Consider the following 27,875-nt stretch of genomic DNA (forward strand, 5'->3'; position numbering starts at 1 on the left):
TTTACATAATATATCTCAGGTCATTCAGCTATGTTGCAGACTTTCAGATGGAAAAGACAACAAACGATAGTGTTACAACAGACTAAATAAAAAAGTAAATATTGATTCTTAAATCCCAGTTGAGATAAATCTCTAAAGTATGAGCGACTGTTTAACACAACCAGATCACAAACCAGCATATTATCAGCTCTTAAGCAAGAAAACCACAAGATCTGATGTTGTGCAAAGTGCATATGTGCACCTGTAAAAGATGTCAGGGTGAAACAGCTTAAGTTTGGACATTAAAACTTCAGGTAGCTCAACCTGTGAGGCGTTCAGGGACACAAACCACACATTTATAAGAAAGCCTATAAATAGCTACAACCTGTCATAACAGTAGTAAACAGTCGGTTTCCTCTCATGAGAAGACACATACTATCTGCTAGTCGCTGCTTATCGCTAATATCCGCTACCACAACTCTTCACATACGATATACACTATCAAACAAGACTCACGAGTTGCGCCCAAGCCGCTGAACGACTCCTGAGAAAGGCTTCAAGGACTCCGCTGGCGGTGTTTTAACAGCACAGAGGAGCGATATTAACCAGCATTCATGTTAATTCTGCCTTGTTGTGATTTATAAAGAGTTGTTGGTGAGAATAAGTCGTGAAATCATCCTACCCGCTGGAGTAGAGGCTCACCCACACGCAGGCACACCTTCACTCAGCTTCCTCCACCGGCTGTTTGTTGAGTATCCGCTGCTGCTGCTGCTGCTGTGCTGAAGCCACCGCACCACGTGACCCTGCACCGCTCAAGCTGCACGTGATTACAGCGCAGGACGACATGATGAGGTTAATTATTAAGGTTATTTATCAGCGATTTGGGAGGAGTGTCCGGATCTTCTGCACTTTAAGCCTCTAAAATGTGAAGGTTTAATAACAAAATTAAATTTAAAAACTGTAATCATTAAAGCGTCACAGAACAAACTAAAAAATATTAGACTGTATCTTGTGCTTTAATAATATCATTATGTTATAGAAATTCTGCACTGTGTCCTGAGCATATACTATCATATAAACTCTATGGTCCCGAATCTGTTAAAATACTATTCATCCACATGAACATGACTTCTTGCATTACACTTCAAAAAAGAACTTTGTCTCCAACGCAAAACATTTAAAGCACGCAGTCCTTAAATCATCGTATACTGAGCAATAAATTATGAAACTAAGTGAAAAGTGCGTATCTCATATCTGAGGCTGCACTGTTATCATCAAATGAAGATGTTAATTAGCAGAAGTTTAAATAACCTCCACAAAACCACAGACAGGTAGTTATATTAGCTATGTTATCATTCCATTTTCTCTCATTGTTGTTGTCCTGAGATAAAGTGCATGTAATAGTTTTTTGATCACAGTGAGGAAATTCATTCTCTATTTTAAGGTCAGAGGTCACCACCAGCAACAGACAGTTCAGCAGGGTGAGTATGTGGCAACGCAGGTTTGGCTGAACCTAAATCATACCGTGTCACCAGGCTGTCCTATAAATGAATGTAAAGGAGGAACAAGTGAAGTGCAGCATCCACTGGCTCTGGAGGGGAAGTAGAAATTTTCATTTCCTCAGCAAACGCCAGGTCAGTCAGGTTACCTCATGGTCAGCTGTTTAACAGAGGGATTTCCTAGATTGAGGAGATAGTCATGAAAAGGTCTGCTTCCTTTTTGAAGTGTGCAACATTAAAACATGTATTTTGCACATTGCTGAAGGGTCCATGTGTCAGTTTTGCCAAATAAAATGAAAATGAATAAGTCAAATTAAATAGTTCAATAAATCAAATATCTATATGAATACATACTGTACATGTGTGCTTTTAAGAAGCTGAACTTCTCCTTGTCTTAACTGGACCTCTAAAACTTTTACACCTGTTGATTTGAATTATTTCTGCCTTGTTTCACCTCAAGAATTCCTCATGTTTGCTTTGTTCTTCCCTCCAACAAGAGAGTACTGTGCCTCTTTAAGCCTCTAAGCCTGCATCACTCTGTATATTCTTAAATCCTCTCACACTGTATATTAACAAGTGTGACATTTAAACCAATAAATATTTCAACAGCTTCTTTATTAGAGCAAATATGATGAAAAAGATAAACATGGCAGACAAAACATCCACATTAAAAAGAGGCAAACCGTAGAAACAGTCTTGACTCTGGTTATTAAAAGCTTAAATGTAATACACTGATAGATAGCATTATTAGCTCCATTAGCACAGATGGAATATTATCATTAATATTTGAGTAGTACAGTAGACATAAAAGTGCACATCAAACTTGGAGGATATGTGGTGATGACTTCATACTTTTCTCTGCTACATTTACTCAATGTTTTCTGGCTGTGTTTCCTGTGAGGTCTCAGCCTCTGGCTCAGGCTCCTCCACTCTGTCTGCAGGCTGTTCACAGGCTTCTAACTGATCGGCCAAATTTACTTTTATATCCTCTGTTTTCTTCGAATCTGAGGATCTGGGTTCTGCAGCGACATCAGCTGTAATCTCATTTTTCTGCTCCTCTGACTCCTTGCTCTTCTTTTTGTCTTTCTCCTTTTCCACCAGAGGTATTTTACCCACAGATTCTGCAAGAGAATAATCATTGTCATCTCAAGTCAGGGCAAAATTACACCATATTGTAATGTCTCAGATGTCACACACACACATACACTCATACACATACACATATTTCACTTCACCCCTCTCACCTTTTCGCTTCTGCATTTTCGTTCCAGTAACCGGTGTTTTCATCTTCTCCTGCGGGGTGTTTGGGCCAAACACCACATTTCCTTCTGCGTCAGTCCAATATGAAGTCACCCCGAGGTCAGGTGTCCCCTCTATGACCTCCAGCTGAAAGGAGACTAATGTGAGTTAGCAGAAAAAATAAAACTTGCTTTGTAATCACGTTCAACCATCATACCATCAGCCAAAGACTTATATTCCACTACTTACTTACCCAAGAACTGCAGTGAGGTCAGAACTACCACTGACTGCCAAAGTAATCCACTTGAAACAACAACATATCACTTAATTTCTATTCAAATTATATTTTCTCTTTCATAACCATTTATAAGTGTGTTGCATTGTGTTGTATATTGTATCACAAGAGGTCTGAGGATAGAGGATATCAAACTGTAAACCCTCTGAGACATATTTTGGCCTAAATAAATAAAAATGACTTCACGTATAACAGATGGTTTCTTCAGCAACTCTTGACCCAGTGTTTGCCAAAGCTGACGAGTGGTTCGAGCTGAGGACAGGACACTGTGTATACAGCACATACAGCATCATTTTAGCCCTGTTACTCCTCCAAAACACTCCCTGATATATGACACTAAATGACCTTCAACTTTATTTTACTTAATCTCACCTGTGTCTCCTGGTTTCTATTACAACTACAGCCACACAACAGAAGATTTATCAGATAGGGCCACTCTGTAAAACCCACATCCTGGTCTTCATGCTAATAGTTACATGATAAGGTGATACTGATATATTCTGCTGAGTTAAAGGAGTACTCCAGTGATTTAGCACTGCACTCCCATAAAATTGTGGGACTCAGAAAAGCCAAAAAGATGAAGCACCTTGATTGTAAACTGTCCCCAGTCGCACAGGCTTCCTGCTGAGAACATGTAGTCTCCAGGCTGTGAGGAGTAAAATGACTCTGACATAAGAAATCTGTGGAGTGCCCCTTTAACTCTTTGTGTGCTTTAGAGTTGCTATGACAACACTCTCGTGTGTGCATCATCTGTAATTTCCAGTCAGTGAACCTCAATGGAGAAGTGGACCTGCTAATCCACATGTTCTCTAGATGAGTGAGCAGGTTTTACTTTCTGTCTGAGGTGTGATCATCATTCATAATCAAGCATACAAAGTAAATAAAGAGAAAAACCTTAAAGAAAACATTTCTGATTTTCTCCTGTACCATTGGATGCTGCTTGCCATAGACAACAAGATGAAACAGCATTAGTTTTCTCTCAGGTACACTCAGGGGAGCTTGATTTTGATGCTTTGTTGCTCATAGTGACCTGAATGTCACATCACTTTTGTTTCCAAAGCATCATAAATCAAGCGCACCTTAAACATATATTTGGATCAGGGTTGGATTACAGTAGGGGCGGGGGCGGTTGTCTCCATGCTGGCAGTTGATCTTCAGGAAGTCCAAGTCTACACAAATCGTGACTGTGAGTGAAAAAAGGAGAGGAGGAAACTGAAAGGAGAGAGTGAATCGTGAAAAGGTGGAAGGTTCAAAACCAAAGTGAGACAACTCAGAAAGGAGGAGGAGGAGGAGGAAGTGGGGAAGTACATGCTCATTTTTATTAGTCTCATCAAGAAACAGGGGAATAGGAAGTGAAGCAATAATCACTACTGTTTGGTATTAACAGTGGTTTCAGTCTTACAGTGGTATCATTACCAGCAAAGGAGACATCATAATCATTAATGGTGGACTGTGGAGGGGATGTCGTAACAGTGGTGAATAACATCAATAAGAATGAGTAGACAGTGGGCTGACATACAGTGTTCACTAACAGACAGGGATACAATGGAAGTGACGTTACGATCGCAACATTCAAAGTGATTGTGAATAAAATGAAACAATAAATAAAACAGGACTGAATGAAATGGCACCTTTCATTAAAGGACCAAATTTTAGCCGATTTGCAGCAAATTTTCTTCACTTCTTCATCTAAGAACTCAGCAGCACTTGAATGCACCGTCCTGAAGACTTACTACATGCCATAATGATTACAAAGACTAATCAGTGCTCAAGCAAGATGTTTGCCATATTTTGATGAGATGAACTACAACTAACAGGTTGTGTGTGCTTTTAAAAACGGCTGCCAGTGAAGGCCACATTTGTGGCAAATGGGATAAATCATGTAAAAACATCCATATGGCTTTTTAATAGACATTCTACTAACTTAATGATTTCTTTTCTTTGACTTAGTGTTGCATCCTATCAACACAACATGTCTTTAACCATTGTCTTTGGCCTTCTTTTGTTAACTAATGTTCCATTTCCTCTACAGCAAACAGAGCAAAATGAATCCTAACATGTCTCTCTGCATGCCACAACTTTACACAAACAGAAACTAAAATTGCACCATAATATTTTTGAGTGGGCAGAATGTCCCAAATACCTTTTTCTGTTCAGTCAGATTTGTTACTATTGGACCAAATCTCTGGATTTCTCTCTGAACTGTTGGATGTTTCATGTTCAGATTTAGCACCTCTATAGAGTTAATTTATATTCTACACAAACATCTAACACATCCTCAACATTTTCTTTTCTTTAACTGCTTCCAGTTTTTTTCTTTTATACATATTTACGACAAGATTTGGACCGCTTTTATTTTTTCTTGCCGCCCGCCTCTTCAGGGATGAAGACACTTACGGTGAAGTCTCCGCTCTCTGTGCCGTACTTGTTCTTCACCAGGATGCTGTATTTGCCAGAGTCCGATGTGTTCACGTCGGTGATGTGGAAGCTGGCGAACTTGCCTGACTCAAACTTCAGGATGCAGTGGTTGTCGGACGTGATCTCCCTGTCGTTCTTCAGCCAGGTGACCTCTGGCACGGGGTCGCCCGAAATGTTGCAGGTGAGATTGAGGGCCTGAGGGACGGATAAGACACAACATACATCCATTAATCATATTTAGTTGTGTAAGACAGGTGTCATTCTGTTTCCCTATAACTGTGCTGAATAATGTGCAGGTCCATGTTGTGTCAGCTGACGGTTTACAGTACCTTGCCCTCCTGGATGGTGACCACGTCAGGCAGGCCTCCTGCCACTCGAGCACGGTCTGAAAGAAACAATGTGAACTTAAATAATTACTATAAATGAACTTCAATTCTTTGGCATTTCTAAACACAAAAGTGCCTTACATAAAAAAAAACTTGCAAAAAGAGAGAGAGCAAACATAAATGTGTCAAAACTTCAAAACTGTAAAATCTTTTTGTTGTTTTTTTTTCTGAAATCCAAGAGTTGCATGAAAAGTGTTTTTCATTTTAGTGAGAATAAAATCATAGCTTTTGAAACTCATGTATTAACATTATAACTGACCGATCTAAAAGCAGCACAGTATTTACTTACTTCTCTCTGCAACAGCAGCAGCTCTGAGGAGGCGAAAAAAAACAGAAGGAACCACAAATTAGATCAAAGGTCAGAAGTGAAAGTCTGAGCATCACACAAAGCTAATAATATTCAAGTAGTCAAGCAGTAACTCACTTGAGTCTCTGAAATTCTGCAAAAGCATCATCAAATGCTGCAAAACAAGAAGAAATGATAAGAATCTGAATGGTTTTATTGAGAAACATACACATAACAAGAAATGCTAATTATAAAAAAAAAGCAGAAGTCTAAAGGTCATAAAATGCCTTAAAGAAAAGTCACTGATCTGCACATTATATGAACATATTAACATCAATAACATTATCTCAGCAGTATAAAGCCCCAGTATGAGGTCACTGTGGCTCAGCAAGAGGTCAGAAATACACTGACAGTCTCACCTTGACCACACAGCTCCACAGTTCTCCTCAGGCCGCCCTTTCCGTCATTGAACTCGATGGCATATTTGCCCATGTCTTTCTCTGTGGGCTCTGTGATCTGCAGCCACAGCTGCTCTCCCACCACACCGCTCTTTATACGGTCAGAGAAGGCGATGGCTGAATCTCTGTGAACATGGAAACACAGGAAATGATTAAATATTTCTAATGTTCAGGGCAAATAACTGTGAAAGGGAGCATTACATGTACTGTGTATTTCAGCACAAATGTTCATATGCTTGCATGTGTTTACAGAACTCACTTGTAGTGCCATGTTACTTGGAGTAAATCGTTGTAGTAGCTGACAAAGGTGTAGAGTCGGATGCCCTGATCTGTGCTTGTGATCTTCAGTGGAGTGGAGGAATTGGCTGCAAGTGAAGAAAACACCAAAAGATCATTTAAATATTCATTTTAATTTTAAAATGAATCAACTACAACATTATCTGGGGACAAAATGTTTCTCCTTACCGATAAAACTGAAAACTTCATTCATCAAATCCTTGAATCCTTCAGGACAGCGAGATTTGAGCATTATTAGTGATATATTTACTATGTTCAGTGACTAACTCTGCTAGTGTATAACAACTTGAGGTTACCTTGGTCTGTCAGATTCAATTTGGAAGTGTCCTTTCCTCTGTCATCCTTCAGAACAACCTCATACACACCAGAGTCCTTCTTGGAAATCTAACAGAAAAAAAGCGATAAAGTCAAACTCAGTCGCAAAAAACACAGATCACCAAGATTTTTGTAAAGGAATATGACATGTATTCATCAGAAAAGGCAAGCTTTTCTCTTCTGCTACGGGTGCTGCAGAAAACACATATATGACGCAAAAGCAAAAAAGCCAACAAACAGACAGACAAACAGACAAACATCAATAAAAAAAACACGAGCATTCTCAGGCAAAACCAGAAGCGGGCGTTGGCCCAGGATGACAACAGAAAACTGATCCCAACTTTTGCTCTTCTCCAGATTAGGTCGTCTGCTGTGTCTGCAGGGGAGCCGCGCTGAAATGGGACACATGTGACATGTTTATACATTATAATGACGTGGCAGGGCGGCATGCCGATGTACGCCACTCGGACAGACGTTAAAGAGACGATACGGTGGGATGGGAGTGAGTTATGAGATGGAGAATGAGAGAGCTGATTAAAACAGAGGAGATGACAGGATAGTTAAAGAGAGAAAGTGGTGACAGCATCCTTAAATTTGGTGTAAATTATTTTAATATTGTTAGGTTTTATAATAGGATATGTTAGATTGATTTTAAAGACAGTTAATGCTGAAGTTCCCTGGGAAAATTAGCAAAAAATAAATGTTTTCAGAGCCTTCTTCTGATCCTTTTTTAACTTACTTCCTCTTACTCAAAGGCTGTATCGTGTGGATCAATATTCAGCTGAGAGAAGTCATATATTTCCATTTAAACAGAGCTGTGCAAGGATTACACTGTTTACAGTCATATATGCAAATGAAATCAGTGACAATTATACAATACAGAAATATACATGTACATATATATATATATATATATATACAAACATCAATTCACACTTCACACAGGTGTCTCTCCTCCTATTCTTACCTGAGCTATTTCCAGTTTCAGCACGCCCTCGGTGAAGCCCAGGTGCTCGTCTGCTTTGATCTCACGTCCATCTTTGTACCACAGCGCAGAGGTTTCCTTCTTTATGTTGCCAACCTGAAATACAACATGACAGAATAATGTGAAAAATTAAGACACTCAAAGTAATTGCTTTAAGAGAGTGCAGTGTGGAAACTCCTTAAAGTGCTGTCTCACCTTGCATTTCAGTATAACACAGCACTCTGGAGTCACCTCGTAACTCAAATACTCGATAAAGTGAGGACCTGGAACAAACATGGCAGGTGTAAAAAAAAAAACATTATATAAAACGCAAATGTAGATTAGAATAATCCCAGTAAAGCTGAAACATTTAGATGACTAAACAATTAGTCGACCAACTGAAAATTAATCAAGTATTATTTGAGTCATTTTTAACAATCAGCAGATTAAAAAATAATGAAAAGAATAATATTTAGTTTGCTGCTGCTCTCATCTCCAATAAACTGAGTGTCTCTTACCTTGCTTTCTGAGAAACTCTTTCTTCTGGAACTCTGATTCCTTCTGCAGCTCCTTGAATACTGCAAATAAAAGGAGTTTACAATGTAAAGGTTTTACAAAATCTAACTATGGTGTACATGGTTTGGTTGCAAAGTGATTATATGACAACATGAATGTACAGTAGTCTGAGATGCTTCTTGCATGTGCTTTCTTAAATGTTTTACTGCCCTCCAGTGTCCAGATCATAGAGTTGCAGAGCTCAACTCTGCAGCCAAATAGGTTTTGGAAGGCTGATATGAGTATGGTAACCTCACTGAAGTCCAGCTTGATACAGTTTTGGAGCAGAAACCTGTCAGGGTGTTTTTATGTGTCCAAACATACCATCTCCTATCAGTACCAAGCTGGACTGGTTGGTTGCTTTCCCATCCTGCAGCTGGAAGGTGAAGGTGCCCTCATCTGCCGGGGTCAGAGACTCCATGATCATCTCAATCACACCAGTGTTCTTGTCAAAGTTCATCTTATATTTCTGCAAAACAAGGACCAGAGTGTCTGAATTTTTGGGGTTAAAATCCCTATATACTGTATGTTATGCATGCAAATGACTTTGGATTAATTTCCTTTGCTGCTAACTGACCTCCCCCTGAGAGAGAACATTATCATTGAACACGTAATCAACTTTGCCATTTGCTGAAATCTTCTCCGCCTGCAGCCAAAAGCGAACTCTGCCCTTCTCCATCAGCTCAACAGCCAACTCTGACTTCAGGGGAATAACTAGTTGACAAGAGGGAGGGGGGAATGAAAAAGACTGGGAGTCAGCTCAAAGTAAAACCCAATCCAGTCCAATGACACACTTTAAAAAAAAAAACAGCAGTGGATGTTAAGATGATACACTCACTGGGGAATTTGTGGTTGTGACTGATTTCCAGCAGCTTCTTCAACTCTGACAAAGATAGGAAGAGGAGATTTATAAACATATGTTGAAAAAAAGCAAGAACTGGATCCACTTGACTTCTTGAAACATGTACCTACCTTCTGCAGAGAGGTCGTAGCCGGCTGAAGCACCATCAGTGTGGGTGACAATACAGGAGTAAATGCCAATGTCATCCTCCCCAAGAGCGCTGAAAACAGCTTTGGACCTGCAAGAAAACTCAGTATTAATGTAATAAAAATTAATGAATAGAGGGGTATCAAATAAAGTTTGGCGTCTCTCACTTGTTTCCCTTGGTCTCTATACTCAAGTGGGAGGTGTCTGTGATTTCCTCATAATTCTTGGACCACACAAATTTGGAGTCAGGGGTCAGGTCACAGCATTCAAAGTTCAGGGAGACAACACCATCATCATCAACATCCACCACGATCTCCTTGGTGCCTGACGTGCAGAAGGGAAACCTCAAAATGAAGTCACACTGTGGCAATCGCTATCACTGTCATTTCACCAGACGTCCCTTTTCCCTCCTACCTGGTTTGGTCAGAGCTGGGACTGGCTCTGTCACATCTGAGGTTTTCCCAACACCGGCTTTATTCTGAGCACGAACGCGGAACACATACGTCTCTCCTTCCATCAGGTTCTTAATCTGTAGAATAAAAGGAAATAATCCAGATTACACACCAGCTGCTGACACATGTGAAGACGAATGAGCGATGAGATGAGTCCAGATGATGGTGACCTTCATGTACGCCTTCTCTGTGGCTTTGTTGTTGACTCCTCTCCACGCCTCCTCCGGCGCATCCGCTTCCTTGATGTCAATGTAGAACCCATTGACTGGGTCGCGGCCCTGGTATACAGGCGGTTTCCATAGCAACATCAGAGAGTCACTTCGCACCTCTCTTATCTGCAGGTCATGAGGAGGTCCTGTGGTCCAAAACAAACACATTGGAAATATACATTAAGGCTAAAAACATGCAGATCAGTGCGTTTGATTATGTTCTAAGAGGTGGTTTAACCCACCTGGCACAGCGATGGTCCACTCCTCACACAGGAAGGTGTCACTGGGCAGTGATGGGATGCCAACACCTGCCATGTTGGCTGCTCGCACCTGGAACTGGTACTTCCTGTTCTCCTTCAGGTCAGACACCTGAGGAGAAAACCTCGCTCATGAGATTGTCTTGTTTTGCTTTAAATCCCACATCAGCTCTAGTTTTTTTTTTTTTATCTACTCACTCTGTAGGCTCTCTCACTGACAGCCTTGATGTTGGCCTCGTGCCATTTCCCCGGCACGCCATCAATGACCTCACGGTAATCCACAAAGTAGCCAGTGATGTCAGCGCCGCCAATGAAGGTCGGCTGTTTCCAGGCCAGCACCATGGAGTCGCGAACGCACTCCAGGATGGTGATGCCATAGGGTGGAGCAGGAGAGGCTGAGATGACAGAAAACTCAAATTAACACCATGGCGCCTCACTAGGGGAACAGGTTGATGTAATGGGAAACTGAAGCGCTACAATGAGGTGACACTTTTAAATCCCAAACTTCTTTTTACACCTCTGCCCAGCTGCTCCCATTAACTTAAAATCCTTGATCTTATAAATTCTTATAAAAGTGTAATTCATGAGTTTATTGTAGCTTTGTTGACGCTGTTCAGCTTCATTGTCCCATTAATGTCCCTTTTCTGTCTGAGCCATACTACAGCTCATTTTCTTCCACAGCCAGAAAATATCTGAAGTCACCACTGCACTGAGTAGAAGTTTAAAGATAATGGACAAATATCTGCTGTAACTATTGACAAAGCCACAACATAATTGCACATTTAACCTTTCACATCTGGCTTTTTTTGTGATTTACTTTGGGAAGTATGCTTGTTCTTTTTTGTCACCAGTTAGATGAGAGGATTGATGCTAAATGTGAAGCTGCAGCCTTGCAGACTTGCAGACTTTATCCTCATTAGAAAGGTTAAAACTGTTACATATTAAACTGCATTTGTGACAAAGGACACAGAGATTTCTGGGACTAGGTTGCAGGAGTGACTGTGAGCAAAAAGGTCTCTCCAAAAGCAGAATCACGTAACATGATGATAATAAATTAGCTTGTCATACACAAATAGTCACGTGAACTTGATACCCTCCTTTATTTAGGGGCGAGGAGTAGGTCAAAGTGTCCGAGAGGTCGACATCAGAAGTACACAGCCTGCTACCAGAAAGGTCTCAGATCACAAGTGTCCCTGCTCTTGTGTTCACTGGATGACCCACTTCTCAAGTACAGGGTGTGATCAGCTGACTGCTGCCATTACATACTTCTACGTGTTGTTTGTGTGTTAAAAGTGCTCTGGGTACTCAGGAGTGGTGGCAGCTCCCGAGGTGCCAGGTAACGGACACCAGGTCCACCGAGTGAGGAGGTTGTGGGAAAGTGATGGCCTGCAAAACTACTGACAAGCGTGACTGTGTTTGGTTAAGGTTTGGTGTTTTACAGTGACTTACCTTTTAGAGGAGAATACCAGTAGAGCACTTCACCTCCTGTTTATTGATTATTTTAGGTCTATTGGTTGTGAATATGAAGGTTTTGCTTTTCTTTTTTTTTTTTACTTGGAAAGTGAGGGTGGAGTATTTTAATAGATCCTGAATGGGGGGAGATGGTGTTGTATTTTGTGGTTTGTTGTGGATTTGATGAAAAGGGTTTCCATCTGTGACCGGTGCTCACCTGTCGACTCTCTCCTCGGCCTCGCTGTCTCCCGTTTAGCAGAGGCATCTACTGAGAACTTACGTGCCTGCCCGGCCTCAGGCCCAGTGGCTGCCTCTACAGCCTGGTCCTGCACCTCAGCAGTGACTTGGTCTATGTGTGCAGCTGTGACTATGTCAGTAGGTGAGTTAGAAACTGAGCCTGACACAGACTCTGAGACCAGGTCTTTTGCAAGGTCAGGGGCCCAGGACACACTGCCTCTCTTGCCCCCTTTGCTTTTACTCTCCTTTGGGGCGGGCTCTGTGAGGACTGAGCTAGCAGCCCCGGGCCCCTCCCTAGCTTCAGTGTCAGCCTGAGCTTTTTTATTGCACTTTTGCACAGTGTCAGGGAGGAGCTGGACAGTTTCATGCGTGCCCGTCCAGCGTGGCCTGTGCTCGGTTAGTTGGCCCACGTTACCCCCCGGCCCCATCTCCGGCAACACACCATGAGGGATGCCGCCCCCTACAGGAGTTAGCAGAGAAGAGCAGAAGAGGCTTTTTAAAACAGGCAAAAGATCCAGTAATGAGTCACAGCTCTTAACTCAATCACACAACATGGAGAGAGCAAAAAGAAGACACAGGCATGAACACAGAAAAAAGCAATAATCATTACATAAGCCTAATAAATCCAGTAAAATGTCTTCATCTGACTGGGAGTGAAAAATGAAGACAAGATGACCAACACGTGACATCCATGTGAGGAGGCTGGTCGGTTTCATTTAGGATTATGAGAACATGCAGGCGTGTGAAGTAGAACAGCTGCTGAGTGTGGGTGTGCAGGCTTTGCGCCAACCCTTTATGAAAAAACACTTTACTTTAGTAACGATGCCAATGGATTTCATCACCTCCGAAGATTTCCACCCAAAAGATGAAATAATTGATGCGCTACAGCACACAGTGATCTAACTCATATGAAGTGGTGTCATAGGGTTCATCTCAATATTAAAAACTTTGAGCTGTAACTTTTCTTAAATAAAAGGTCCTACATACTGTAAATAAGGTTTATTAGTAGAAGTAGACTTAAAACAGCCTGTTTCATTCTCTGTAATTAAACATAGAAGAAGTGAGTGTGTTTCCTAAGAACATTACCAATATATCTGCCTGTGCGACTGTGCAGCGAAATACATCGGCATTCTTACTAAGTGCATTTCACAAGGGAAAACAGAGCATGCTGCTCAGCACAAAGCTGGCCAATGAATGAGTGACATCCAAAGGCTGAGAGCTGCGTTAGTTATAATGCAGAGAGAGTTTAGGGAGCACATGCAGGAGAGCAGAAAGATCTCTGACAATTACTACAACAGCAGCTTTGTTCTGTTTTATATAGTCTGTGCAACTATTTAATATTATCATTTACTGAATCATACCTTGATAATGTGAAGATGTTAAGAGAGTTATTGTTTTAACTTTAAACAAAAAGTATTTCTAAACTAATAAAGTAATGTTTTACATGAATTAAGAGGAAGGGGGGAAAAGCTGTGATGTGATTTGTGATTGTGTTATTTTTATGTTGTGTAGGTGAAAATATGTGCAAAAAGAAGAAGAAAAATCAAGCTAAGAATTAAGCATTATGTGCTATGATGTTCCTTTTTAGCATATTTAGAGCACAGCTACAGATAACTATATATTTAACATAAAAAGTACATTTACAAGACTTTTATAACTCTTTTATCACAAAGCTACCAGATAATATTTTTGACAAGGAAAAAGGGCAACCTTTAGTGCCCTGTCAGTCTCAATAATACATTAGAATATAGCATACTTTTTTGTCAGGAAAAACAGCCCCAAATATTAATATTTTACCTGCCCAGTCACATGAAAAGTAGGCCAGTCTGGCAGCATTGTACGTATATGATGTACAATAATTGTTGTGGGTCTGTGTGTATTTGTAATAATTCATAAACTTAGTTAACTATCCAACAGAACAATACGGCTGTCAGGTTAGCTGCTAAGAGAGAGGTTATGACACAGAAACTCAGTGCAGTTTAAGGGTACCAGTGGGGTGGGAGAGGTGTGTGTGTTGGTACCTTTAGCACCACTGTAGGATTGCCGACACGTTTCGTGCCCAGGATAGGTGAGGGATAATGGTGGGGGTGGTGGTGGTGTGTGACATTGGGCTGGTTTGTAACAACCGCTGAATTGGATCACGCTGACCCAAATTAGAGGAAGTCTACAAGTCCTGACCCTGACCCTGCCTCAGGCTGTGCAGGGAGGAGGAGGAAGAGGTAGGTGGGTGGGTGGGGGAGGCTAGGTGTGGCTGAACAAGGTGGTGGGGAGGTGGGGCACACAAGAGTGCAGAATAACGTGACAGGGTGACAGACTGGGACCATGGTGGAGAGAGTGTGGGAGTATAGATGCTGATGATAGAAACAACTGAAGACATATCTCAGGACAACAACAGCAGCCTACAACATACTGTATGTGAAAATACCAAGACAAATGCTAATTCTTGCATGACTTTTCTAACTTTTTTTTTTTTCCAAAAATCAACCTATACTTTAAAAGAAAATTGAAAACCAGTACTTTCACTAATCATCACACAATGATGTTTAGAGCATTCCAGGAGTCATTTTGTGGTGAAATTCCCTCTTTCTGAAGATAACATTAAGCTAAAATGTCATATTTGGCTGCATTTCATTCTATATAATGTAGTGAAAATATCATAATCAATATCTGCTGCATCTGCAATGATTGTTTCCTTGTATGGTTGTTAAAAGTTAGCGTCAAAGGGTCTCAAAAGAAGCCCTTTGTTTTTATGATTCTGACTGATGTTATTAACTGATCTCTACTTTTATTTCTTGTATGATTCAGAAATACAAGCTAAAACACAAACAACAGTTTAAAAAAATATTATTTAAATGATTTAAAGTGGATTTTTCCTTAAAGCCATAAATCTGAATCCTCTGACTCCTACATTAGCTTCTTTTTTTAGACAGTACAGTATGAATCCTCCATCTCACTCACCAATAGCAGCCTTCACCTCCACAGGCTCAGACTCCGCGGAGAATTGGCTGAGCCCTGCTGCGTTCACTGCCCTCACCCTGAACACGTACTTCTCTCCTGTCATCAGGCCGTGGCAGATGAACCTGTAAATATGCTTGATCAGCTGTGATGGTGGCAATACATTTCTGTAAAATTAAACTATCCTGTTAAATCCATTGTTTGAAAATATGAGTAATGTAATTTTACCTGGTACCATTTACAGGCTTGTTGTTGCACGGCTCCCACACGTTGCTGCCCACAATACTCCCCTCGATGTAGTATCCAATCAACTCTTTAACATCACGGGAAGCTTCCCAGGACACAACAACTGATGTGTCTGTGTTTCTAGTGGGAACAACCTTTCCCGGGGCAGATGGGATATCTGCGGACCAGGACATTTACATTTTTAGGGTAATTAACTGAGACTGGAACGTTGCTGCTTTTAGTGATACATCTGCGTATCTTTGCACATTTTCTCACCAAGCTTGTCGCCGACTGTGGTGGCCTCAGTCGGGTCAGAGGGTTCACCGACGCCGGCAGAGTTGCAGCAGCGGACACGGAAGCTGTAAGACTTCCCCTCAGCGAGATCAAACAGTGCAAAGCGAGGAGACTTGACTGGGATCTCTGTGTTCACCCTCTGCCAGCTGTCTGTGCCCGCGACACACTGACAAGGAAACAAGCATCAAACTGTCCTTTGTCACAGATGCAATTGCTTGTAATAATTTTAGTTTCAGAACCAAACAACAAAATGTTTTTAACACTTGTTTTTTGTGTGTAAGACATTTTTTTACCTTTTCCACATAGTACATGACACCCTCCAGGCCTTTCTCTCCAGGTGGCTTCCAGCTCAGCACCACATAGTTCTTGGTGGCCTCTGTCACCTGAAGTTCAAGAGGTCTGCCAGGAACAATGCCCTCTGATTGCCAAAAGGCAGAGGGATAATGTCACACAGCAGCTAGGTAGCAGAAAAACTGTCAGACCCAACCTTCATGTCAGTGGGTTTCATGGAGAGAATAAGATTTCCTACCTGCAGGCTCCTCCTCTGTGACAATGATTTGGCCAGTCCAGGGCGCAGAAGTACCTGATAGCAAATACATCATCATCATGTAAAAGTTAATAAAGCTTTGTGAATAGCATCTTTAAAAAATGTACACTTGTCCGCCAATATCAGTGTATACATCAACAAATACCTAACATTAACCCCATTTTGCTGCTGTTATTCCACTAGTTTACTGTTATGTGGTAATAAAGATCTTTAAATATGGATATGAGTATGGCGGGGTGTGTTTGGCCGGACATACAGCTCAGTCGTACCTCTCATGCGGGCGCGGTCAGCTGGGTCCATCGCAGCCACGGGTTCAGACACTCTGGACGGGCGGCTCATGCCACTCTTGTTGACAGCACGCACACGGAAGATATAAGAGCGGCCTTCCACCAAGCCAGTCACAGGGAAACGGGCAAACTTGACTGGAGTGTCATTGCACTGGATCCAGTGGGTGGTTCCAACCTCACACCTGTACACATATTATACTTTTAAGAAGTACGTTAAGAAGTACATAGCATTGCTGTAGTGTTTGGCGTTCACTGGTATCACTGTGTTATCTTTTTGTGCCTGTCTTATTTCTTTAAGGGGTTTATCCAGATGACCACTGGGAGGCAAATAATAGACAGTTTTAGCATGTTAGAAATAAGACAGTCAGCAACACACTGACTGACCTGTCCACAAAGTAGCCCAGGATAGAGTTGCCACCATCAACAGCTGGCTGCTTCCAAGTGACAATAATGTAGTCCTTGTTGGCATCCAGACAGCGAACATCCAGAGGGGCACCTGGAGCTCCTTCAACCTCAGCATCAGCATCTATACACACAGTAATAGCACATACATCAATGACCAGTCTTTATGTCCCATTGTTTTTTTCATATTTATTTAACATTAACCCAAAGTTGCAGCTACAGAAGTTTGATTCCAGCTATTTAAGTGTGCTCTGCCCTGTGATGAACTGTGTAGCTGCAGGGCTAGATGCCAGGAATGTCTCCGGTCCTCAAGTCAAACACAAGCTGAGAGCAATCAGTGGCAGGAGGACAGAATTAGCAGTAGCCCGTCCCGCAGTGAAAGAGGATAAGAGCGGTGACTCTTAAAGAAACATAAGGGTAAAGTCAGGCCACCTAGAAAAGGCTTCACTACAGGCAAGAGTTGCATCATAGCGTAAGACTTTTACAACTATAAAGGCAATGTCTTACTTACTCACTTAATTATCAGTAAAGTTATATCTAGATCTTTAAATGTAATATTTCAAATTATCAACATAGGCCTTTCATTCCAATATACTGGATGAAAAGAAAAGATTAGATAAATCAAGACAAAATAATTAGAACCTGGGGTGTTTTGGATCAAAGAGGGAACCACAGAGAGCAGTAAGGAAACTGGGCAGCCTATTGTTTCTCCTTGAAGCAGATATTTACAGTATCTATCTACGCTCACAGCCAGGCGCATTCCACAGTTGAGCTCTCTGAGAATAGCCTGACTGCAGCCGGGCTCATATAGCGTTTTGTTATGGAGACTGTACCTGGCGTCTCCTTTACTGGGCGACCCTGAGCTGTAGCAGGGGAACAACAGGGTCTATTTTCTAGCTTGTTCATACTGAACGTGGTTCCTCTGTAGAAGCTGAGGCTTCAAAAGGTCAGATTATCTCTGAAGGCAGCAAAGATAAGCTTCGCTGACCACTTTTTCCACGGTATTCAAACAGATGCCAGGGAGTTGCCACTCTGTGGTGTCTCTATTAGAGATATCCTATTTAAAACCACACACTCACATTCAAACACTTTGACTATTAAATGTGGTATTGTCATCAGGTGCCAGAGGACGTGCTGTTGTGACTTTGACCTTGATCTAATGGCATACTTGACAAAAACAAAGATGAGAGGCATCAGGCTGCATTTAGCATATGTTGATTAAGGTTGCAGTTAAAATATCTGTGGGAAAATATCTTAGATAAGTGACATTTTAAAGAATTAAGGATCTTTCCTATATGTGCATGAGATAAGATTTTAGAGCATTGTATGTGTATACAAGCGTGTAAAATGTTACAACATTACAACTGTAATCTCCCAGGTGAGATATTTTAGATACAGAAGCAAACTTCTAATGAGGAACTGAGCGTCACTTAAGTTTTAGGGAAGGTGCACTCACCTCTGACAAAGACATAGGCCGAGTAGGTTTCATATCCAGACTTGGTGGTGACGCGCAGGGTGTAGAGACCCTCGTCCTCTTTGTTGAGGTGTGTGAGTGTCAGCGTGGCTCGGTCTCCGCTCCAGTGCATGTGGTACCATTTAGATGGAGACAGGAGAACATCTGGGAAACGCGCCAATGAATGTTAGCAAGGTGACACATACAGAAAAGCAATATGTCAGGAGTTGTCTATTTACCATCTCTGTACCACTGGACCTCTGGCTGGTAGCGGTGCAGGGCAGGGTAGATGATGACCGTACAACCTAGACTCATGGTCTCCCCCTCTCTTCCAAATGACACGCCAAACTTATCAACAATGTGAGTCTGGAAGTTGATGCCATACTCAGACACTGGGCCATCTACAGACAAAGCAAGAGACAGCAGAGTCAGAGTTCAGAAAGTGAGAAGACTGTACAGAAACAGAACATTATCACATCAAAAATCATGTCCAACAGAAAAACCCAGAAAAACATGAACAACAGATAGATGACAGCTTTTCAGCCACAAAAGAAGATGGAGAAGAAAACATGTATCAGATGTGTACAGATGAAGGACAAAAACACATATACAGAAAAGAGTGATTCTCAAACTACAGTACAGTGCTCACAAAGAGAAATGGATGAAATATGACAAACTGGTTGTCATGCATTGAACAGTGAGGCACAACAAACACAAGAAAAATCTAAAATTCAGTTCTATTCAGTACAGTATGATTTCACTTGTTGAATGAGTAGAATTAAGATCTTTATTGTGATGTTAACCATTTACACATTTATAAACATTTCCAATGTATCCAGGATGAAATAATGATTTCTAAAATTATACAATATACTTTGTAACAGCTTGTTACTTGTAACAATACATTCTACTTCCAAGACTCTATTACTCAAAGTAGACACTATCAAATGGCAACAAAATGTATTCTCATTTAAGGCAGATGCGTCTGCAGGCAGTTGCTGATGCAAAAATGCTTCAGCAGTTCATTAAAATCTTGCACAGTGCTTCTACTTAAATACATGAGAACATAAGCTTACAAGGCTACATACTTGCAACATTGATGACACACACATACTGCTGTTTTTCAACCAGAAATGCTGAAAAATCTGTCGATTTTTCCAGATAAATTACTTCAGATCCCACAGTTCCAGGAGAACACTGTGGACTTTACTGTGAAATTTCAACACAAACAAGAGTGGCCATGCATGGACACATAGTCAGTGGAAACGCCAAGTTCACCAAAGTGTTTTCAAACCAGATTCCTGTGAACCTGTTACCTTCAGCTTTGGCCCCTGCATTGTCGTCACAGCATCAAAGAAACAAAAAAGTTGTTAATGCAGCAGCACCCACTGTTCACCCATTCACCCACAACCTCACCACCACTACTCACCACTGAGGTCAGTCATGTATCAACAACTTGGCAAGTTTGAAACGTAGCTATATCCTTTGTAGATATAGAAAGATTTATTAAAGCTGCATTATTTTACCACAGGATGAAATAAAAATATGTAATGTAAAAGTGGACACTTGTAGAGAATGAGAGTTTGCTGAAGACAACCTGGTAAAGCTCTAATAAAACAACTGTATGAAACATACAAGCAGGAGACAGACAAAGCTAGCAATTAGCTTGAGCAGCTGAGCTAAAGATCCAAATATGTTTTCCAAGAGATGGTGGAGAACGAACCAGAGCTATAAGAAGAGAGAACTATAGTTTTATATTCATCAGATGACCAGAGAAATGACTCTAAATGAATGTTAATGTTGCTTAGCATCTGTTGGATATGTGAATAGGTAATTGTTTGCTGAAATGTTAGCAGCAGAAGTTTAACATGGTAACAATATATCAGGGCTTTATGTCTTTCAGCACTTACGTCTGGGTTCTGGCAGGGACTCATCAACTTCACCTTTGAACCCTGTGGAGAATAGAAGCAGTTGCTATTAATACATACAACACAAACACAATGTTATGTAACACCAGTGATGAACTACATGTACAGTATTATACTGACAAAATGTCAAATATGAGACATCATAGTATAATTATAGGCTTTTTTTTTCTTGTAATTAAAAATAATTTTGTGATTGTGAGACAGTGTTTTGGGAATACTGGGGTGTGATGGTGTTGGGACTCAGTGAAACCTACTCTTGACGACGACGGAGGCAAAAGCAGACAGCTCTCCCTTGGAGTTCATGGCAGAGACGCGATACTGCGCCGTGTCATCAAAATCACATCTGAAAGAGGAGAGTATCAGGTGATCAATGTCCATGATTTGCACATTCTCTCAAGGATTCACATGTACAGTGCCCTTCCCCCACCTCAACCTCAGACCTCTCAACCATGTAAATAATACCAACTATGTGAGCCCTGACTGTAAAGCGTTCCATAACTCCTGGCCAGGAATACTCTGGCACAAAATAGACACCACTGGTGATGTCATCTGCACCAGGTGGTGTGGGTTTCTGTACATGAAAGCGTCTGCTGTGTGCTGTGCATAATGTGAACAATCACATATGCTACTAAAATATAAGAAAAAGTTAAGGTTTAAGGCACTTGTATCCCCTTGTGAGTTTTAGCTACTTGCTGAAATGGTCAAATGTGATCTTAGCTATCTTTAGACATGCTCTTTGTTATCTGTGGCAGCCTGGGAAATAGTGTGGCTCTTCTCCAGGTCACAGTCCTACAGTGTCAGTCTGTTTAGGCAAGTTAGGCAGGGATAAAGGCAGATATCAACATTACCATGCCACACATAAAAAGCGAAGCTTTGATTCTTCCCATTGGGTACAGCTGTGACTGAAAGTTGAAGCCAATGCTAAAGTAGGTTGTAGTATAAGTGGAGGCAGTCTACAAAAAATCTTTAACCAAAGAAGATTTCAATAAAGCAGTCCAACTTCATTAATTCTTAATTAATTAATAATTAATTCTTAATTTATCTGTTGTCAAAATCTCAATTTTTTTTTTGGATGATTTACTTTGAACAAATAAATGTATCCGATCAAATGCAGACTTGGGAGACTAGCCATGTCCAGTATATGAAGTCACACTTGGCTGTGCCCAAAGTGAAACTTCAAATTGAAACCTTCACTCCTGAACACAATAGGAGGCTTCACTTACACTACATCAGTGTTTTTCTACAGTCTATGGTCCACTCTCAAGATCAAATTTGAACTCAGGTAACAGCCTGCGAACTGTCATTCTTCTGACTAAAGCGTGTGAAAAAAAGAGCATCTGTAGCTAATAACAAGCCAAGCTACAGCAAGAAAAAGAAATCTTCATCATTATGAGCATAAATAAGCTGTATGCTTATATAATACTTGGACTTTCCGCAATGTTTCCACTGGATCTACAAAAGCCATCAAGGTGGTAAAATGTGATGGATGTTAAACTGTGACAAAAGATGTCAGTGGCTTTTTTAAGAATGATTTATCTCAAGTACCATGGACAGGAAAAGCTACACCTACCTGTTAATCTCCAGTGAGTGCACGCTGTATCTGCTCTCAAGTTTATACTTGCCAGGGTTGGCAAGGGGGTCAATTGCCACATTGTTTTTGTACCTTGTAGTGGGAGGAAGAAAACACGATAGAAGGAAGACCAAGGGAAACAGAAAAAGCTTGAAAAGGAATCAAAAGATGAAAAATAAAGCCATGGAAAACAGATGGAGGTGAGAGAAATAAGCTGGCTGTTGAGAGAACAGAAAGGACAGGCTTGAGGTTAAGTTATGGGTGATGTGTTGGTGACCTACCAGATGACCCGTGGGTCAGGCCAGCCACTGACAGTGCAATGCAGCCGCACACACTGCTTCTCCCACACAGTGTGGGAGCGAGGTTTAATCACAAACTCCGGGGCGTGCATCAGGCTGTCTTCGTTCATGCGCTTGAAGTGTTCCTCGTGTTCATGGATCTAAAGATAGCAGAGTAAAACACTCAGGACAACTGTAGCTCTGCCAAACCATAAAGTGCTAAACCAAACCAAAAAAAACTTTAAAATTAATCCAAAATGCATGCTTGAGGCAAAAACAAAGCTTTTACATACACAAATTGAGCAAGATCCCATCATATCTTTATTTGTTTACACATGCAAGGTGTATGCACTTTGCAATGTGACACGTGTTATAAGTGTGACTGTGTGTTGTTCATTATATCCTATGAATAGCTAGGGGTGTTGTGGCCCCATCTAGATGTGCATCAAGTAACTCAGCACAGAGTATGACAACACCCATGGGACGCTGCCTCCCTGTGTCTCAAGAAACACGATCGCCTGAGGAATTTGCCACTCAGTAGTAAGGCTATCTGGCAAAGTAGAGACAGATAAATACAGTGAGGGAGGTCACTGTGGCTTTTATGATGCTCAGTGAATGGCCGGGTACCACTTCACATAATCACCCAGGGACATAAATAACTCCCTTGTGTAAGGACTAGTAATAACAACTACTTAGCCACAGGCACTTGGCAGTTCCTTAGAAGCACTGCAATTAATTATGCTCAATTATACAACCATGTAAATAACGTAAATGGGTTATGGAACCTAATATGTTTTTTCACTGCAACGTCACAAGTAATCAAATACATTTTGCGACTTAATAAAAGAAGATGGTCTACTGTGAGGATGCAACGAGTAACAAGCTGTTGTGATGATGTCACAAGTAGGAGACGCCAACTATACGAATAAGAATTAGTGATGTCATGAAATAGAATGGACTACTGTAATGTCACAAGTACAACAAGCCCTGTACTGTGATGTAGTGAGTAACTAAAACAGTGTCTGATGTCATGTGTCATGAGTGTTCTACTATGACGTCAGAAGAAGGAGAAGCCAATCTGTGAGGTTGTCTGCTATGATGTCACATGTACAAAATGATGATGTACAAAAAGAATTGTGATGTCACTGCTAGGAAAAATGTCAGGGACGACGTTGGAGAATTATTTACAGTGATGTCACAGATACACAAAACTGTTTGTCAGTGATGTCATGGAGAACGCCTATTGTCACGCGTGAATAATGTACTGTTACCAACAAGGGTCAGTTTGTGATGTCATTAATAAGAATGCTTTACAGCAAGAAAAGCCAATCACAACGGTTTGCCAACACATGTCAGTTCAAACAATGATGTCACAATAATGTCACAGATGTGTTTTTGATATAACAATAATCAATTTAGTTGTTAAAGACTATGCCTTCCTCTTGAAATCCCTTCACTGACCCTTTTGTTCAGAGAGATGCGTTCAGCTGACTCGCGCATGGCCTCCTTCCTGGAGAACTGCTCTGACCTCTCCATCTCCAGACCAGTGGTGAACAAATCCCTGCGGGCCATGTATGCAGCAGTGTCCCTCACCCTTGCTTGTTCTGTATCCGAAAATCCTGTAGCAAACTCTTGACTGGGAGTCAGCAGAGCAGAGCCATGTGGATGGATGCAGGGAGTAAGGCATAGCATTAAAACTGAAATAACTTTAGGAGAACAGCATTCTTTGAGTTCCACTTTTATATGGTGAGGAGTTTATTACCTGCCCCTGAAGATAGGCACTACATAGCCGATGATTTGGTTCTCTTTATCCACAGCCAAGTAAGTTGGCTTGGCTCTCTTGGGTACAGGGCTCAGTCTGCTCTCTTCCAACCCAGAGTGTGAAGACACTCGAAGTCTGAGACATACAGAATACCATCAGCCTGGCACAGAGCCAGACAGTGCAGCTTATAACATTACACTCTCATGTGGGGGATAAAGCGAAGGTCGGGTAGATTAGGGTGCAGTGGGAAAGTAGTGTGGATGGTTTAGTTATGATTGTAGCATCTGTACACCTATACACCTATTATTTTATTATTAAAAGACCCACACATCACTTTTTCTGCAGTCCAGTTCAATGGTAAGATCCACAACTTTCATAGTACAACTGACACTGACACTGATATTATAGCACATAAGAATTACATTATATTTTATACTATTTGTAACAATTCAAAGCCATGTTGTGTCAATCCTTCCCACGGTGCTACTGTCCCATAATAAATGGGAAAAAAGCATAACATGTTCAGTAAGAAGCAACTCAGAATAATGCCCCTGTGAAGCTCTGTTATGTCAGTTAATATGTCAGTGTACCAGGCCCTCCATTGTAGAATTCAGGTCAGACTCCACTCACTTTGTCATTTTGGAGGAGGGGGAAACACTATCTGTAGTGCTGGAGTTGGGGGTGGGAACTCAGGGTATGAGATAACAAGTTGATAAGGAGGCAGGGGCAAGAAGAGTGACAGGGCAACTGCCCTCATTTTTCCTGTATCTATTTGGGTCAGTGTCCCTTTAGCTCTGACTACTCACATCCTCTTGACTTTTGAGGATCAGGGCTGCAACAATATAATATTGGGGGATGTGGTATCACTACTGAAATCCAGTTAAGGTTATCCCATATAACAAATACAGTGTTCATGTCTACATAAATGTAACATCATCACATCATAATCCTCCTTTCCTCACTGCAGCACAGATTCAGTAGCTAATGTGTTGCCCAGAAATCCAAAGTCATGAGTGTAAAGGCAAAGATCAGATGGTGTTAGTAAAACCTAAGCCCTCTGACCTGTTCACACTCTCCAGGCCAGGGTATTTAAAGACTTGCCAGGCACAGTAAAAGACACGATTGTGGTAAACTGAGTGTTTTGTTATTCCCAGGTTACAAAAGCTCAATATACTGATCACCTTTATAGTGACAATGAATCCACATCCTCACAGATTTTAAGAGAATCAGATATAAAACCACAGTTCTTAACACCACTGACTTTCCTTTTAAAACTAGCACTTCTTTCCTTTAATTCATTACACAGTGAGAAAAACTTACAATCACATTTTAACAACGTATGTAAACACTAGACAGCTGACCAGTGCATTCAACAGGGACCACACGAATCTTGGCAACAAAGCAACCACTAACAATTTTCCTCATGTCTACTGGAAGCAATCAGGTTTCTAAAACATGATAATCAATGTCAGTACAGGGGTTCAGTCTTAAAGTGAACCAGACTGAGAAATTGTCACTTCTTATTTTCAGATTCTATTTCAGTCTATGCCATATACCATAATGCAGGCATTACATAACAGTACACGTCCCTACAGATTATCTAACAAGGGGTTTTACTCTAAGTGGTTATGGTACTTATAGTTGTATTAAAAGTAGGAGTTTGTCAGCATGCATAAAAACACACGGGGCATCCATCGGCCTACATGCAAAGAGTTTCATGCAGGATTCAAAGCTGTTTTCAACCAGTACAATAATCCTCAGGTGTGACTGGGGGTTGATCAAGGTGAAAGAGATCTCAAAGGGGGAAAAAGATGGTTACTTGTTGTCAATATAGCAGCAGAACAGGAAAGATGATCCGAAAGCTGTGATAGAGGTGAACCTGATCAGTTGGGTTGGGTGATGGTGTTAAAAGGGGGGGAGGGAGGCAGTAGGGCTTTCCTGTGACAAAGCCGTGGATTGATGACCCTCCATCCTCCTTGTTACCCTCTTCCTCCTCCTTACCCTCTGCTCCTGCTGGTGGCGGAGGTGCTGCTGCTACCAGCAACGTATCTGCTGCTGCTGGACTGGTACTGGCTGATTTTAGACTCCGTCTCCTTGCTACGGTAGCCATCGGTCGTAGTGGCGGTGGTGCTTCTGGTAGAACGGTATAGATCCAGGCATGCTGCAAGCCGCTGCTGGTACGAGCCCAGAGTTTCCAAGTTTCTTGCTGCCTATTTGTTTGTCTGTCTGGTTAGTTAGTGTTCGAGAGCAGGTGAATTTATTGTTATCGTAGTATACTATAAGCTCATTGTGACTTTCAATGAGTTTTAGATGTTACAGACTTTTTTTTTGGCATATATATTTATATATAAGTTTTTGGGTTTGGTCGTGCTTTAATTTACTTCAACATGTTCTTAATAATTGAACATGGGCTCTCAAGATTGAAATCTAATGTTCTAAAAAAAAAAGAAAAACATATTGTGGATATTAATGTAATCCCCATGATGCCAATATATTAAAAACCTGTAAATACAAACCTGCAACACCAGCTAACAAGACATGATATAAGATTCAGGCAGTCAGGCACGTACTCAGCATGCTTAGACAGACATATGCAACAACTACAACCTGGTGAATCACATCTTATCCCCAAACAACAGTTGCCACTTACCCCAGACAAAACCCCTCAAACTCAAAGCTTAACAGGAAAAGATGGTCCAACTCCACACTTAAAGCTTGATATCCCAGCAGACCTACAGGTAGGTGCGTACTGTGCTGCGGTCTACACAACAAAAATAATATTGGCCCTTGCCAGAGTGTCCTAGCAGCAGTCACAGCCTTTTATGGTGAGGGTGGAGATAAATATAGCTGAGACCAGAGCTGGGGGGGCAAGTCAGCTACTGTAGTGCAATGCATTTATGGGTGCAGGTCTCTGCCAATGTGCATTAATGCAGGTAAACACAGGGTTATTTTTCACTGTTTGTATTCATATTTAATGTTATTCTTTAATTGTTGATAGAATTTTTGGGCCTTTTTATCTTGATTATACATGTATGAAAAGTATATAATGTATATTTTTATGAATTAATGTGTGTTTACTTGCATTTGTAATCATTTTCATTCTGAAATGATTCTTTATTCATTGCTATTTGACACTTGTTTTAATCTAATGAAGACATCATGTCATTTCTGAATATGACAAAGCCTACATACTTTAAATCAGAATGCAAAAGCACCTCATTATCTAACCTCTTCCCAAGGATCAATGATCCCCACATTTCTAAAACGCATGTTTTGATTTTATTTAATTTGTATTTGATTCAGTCTGTCTTCTTTTCCTTTCTTCTCTCTCTTTTTTTGTCAATCAAGACCTTGTTGACTTATATGCTGAGGTTTTACCACAGCAGTCTCAGCTGTGACTGTTGCTAACTTTAGCTATGCTATTGTTACTTGCTTCACATACAACAAATGCCAGTTACTGTCTCTTTGTCACTCTCTCTTTCAGTCTCACTCATTTGTGGAAGTACACAAATGTCCCCTCTTGTCCCCTCTGGTCATAAACAGCTGCTAAAAGAAAGTGAAATAAATCAAAGTCTCACAATCCAGTGGCAGATTTAAAGCACACTTTTGATGCTACATGAGTGAAAAAGTGATGAACCATGAATTAAAAGTTATTGTGAATAGATAGGACTTTCCTATGTAACGAAAGTTTGTTAAAGGCCTTTTGACAGGTAGATTTAATTTGACTGCCACAGGTGTTTGGACATTGTTGTGGAAATCGACTGTAACACAAACACCTGGTAAGTTTCCACAGCAAAGATATGAACACCAAATAACTTCAGAGGTCTTTGTGTTGTACATTGTGTTCAACATTTTTGGTCCCACACACTGATCAGCAGGACAACATAC

At 41.0% G+C, this 27,875-nt stretch overlaps 1 protein-coding gene and 1 long non-coding RNA gene across 2 annotated transcripts; both read right to left on the reverse strand.

Moving 5' to 3' along the window:
• Positions 1 to 2,074: 2,074 nt before the first annotated feature.
• LOC127139257 (uncharacterized) lies at positions 2,075 to 3,328 on the reverse strand. Its single transcript, XR_007809431.1, has 2 exons — positions 2,723 to 3,328; positions 2,075 to 2,599 (listed from the first exon to the last, which is right to left on the reverse strand). It is a non-coding gene; the product is annotated as an uncharacterized LOC127139257 (long non-coding RNA).
• Positions 3,329 to 4,309: 981 nt separating this feature from the next.
• myom1b (myomesin 1b) lies at positions 4,310 to 26,162 on the reverse strand. Its single transcript, XM_051066911.1, is given in 37 exon segments — positions 4,310 to 5,625; positions 5,760 to 5,815; positions 6,106 to 6,128; positions 6,241 to 6,277; positions 6,522 to 6,685; positions 6,820 to 6,925; positions 7,026 to 7,064; positions 7,154 to 7,241; positions 8,140 to 8,253; positions 8,353 to 8,420; positions 8,655 to 8,714; positions 9,016 to 9,160; positions 9,269 to 9,405; positions 9,530 to 9,574; positions 9,664 to 9,770; positions 9,847 to 10,003; positions 10,094 to 10,208; positions 10,302 to 10,486; positions 10,583 to 10,709; positions 10,796 to 10,992; positions 15,245 to 15,366; positions 15,470 to 15,644; positions 15,743 to 15,926; positions 16,054 to 16,178; positions 16,290 to 16,343; positions 16,577 to 16,776; positions 16,979 to 17,120; positions 18,453 to 18,614; positions 18,689 to 18,850; positions 20,360 to 20,401; positions 20,632 to 20,720; positions 21,948 to 22,040; positions 22,229 to 22,386; positions 23,687 to 23,861; positions 23,988 to 24,122; positions 25,989 to 26,095; positions 26,097 to 26,162. Coding segments are annotated over 37 exon segments (4,407 nt in total). The 5' UTR covers positions 26,148 to 26,162; the 3' UTR covers positions 4,310 to 5,364.
• Positions 26,163 to 27,875: the final 1,713 nt, after the last annotated feature.

Source organism: Lates calcarifer, linkage group LG24 (assembly GCF_001640805.2).
Source record: "Lates calcarifer isolate ASB-BC8 linkage group LG24, TLL_Latcal_v3, whole genome shotgun sequence".
NCBI lineage: Eukaryota > Metazoa > Chordata > Actinopteri > Centropomidae > Lates > Lates calcarifer.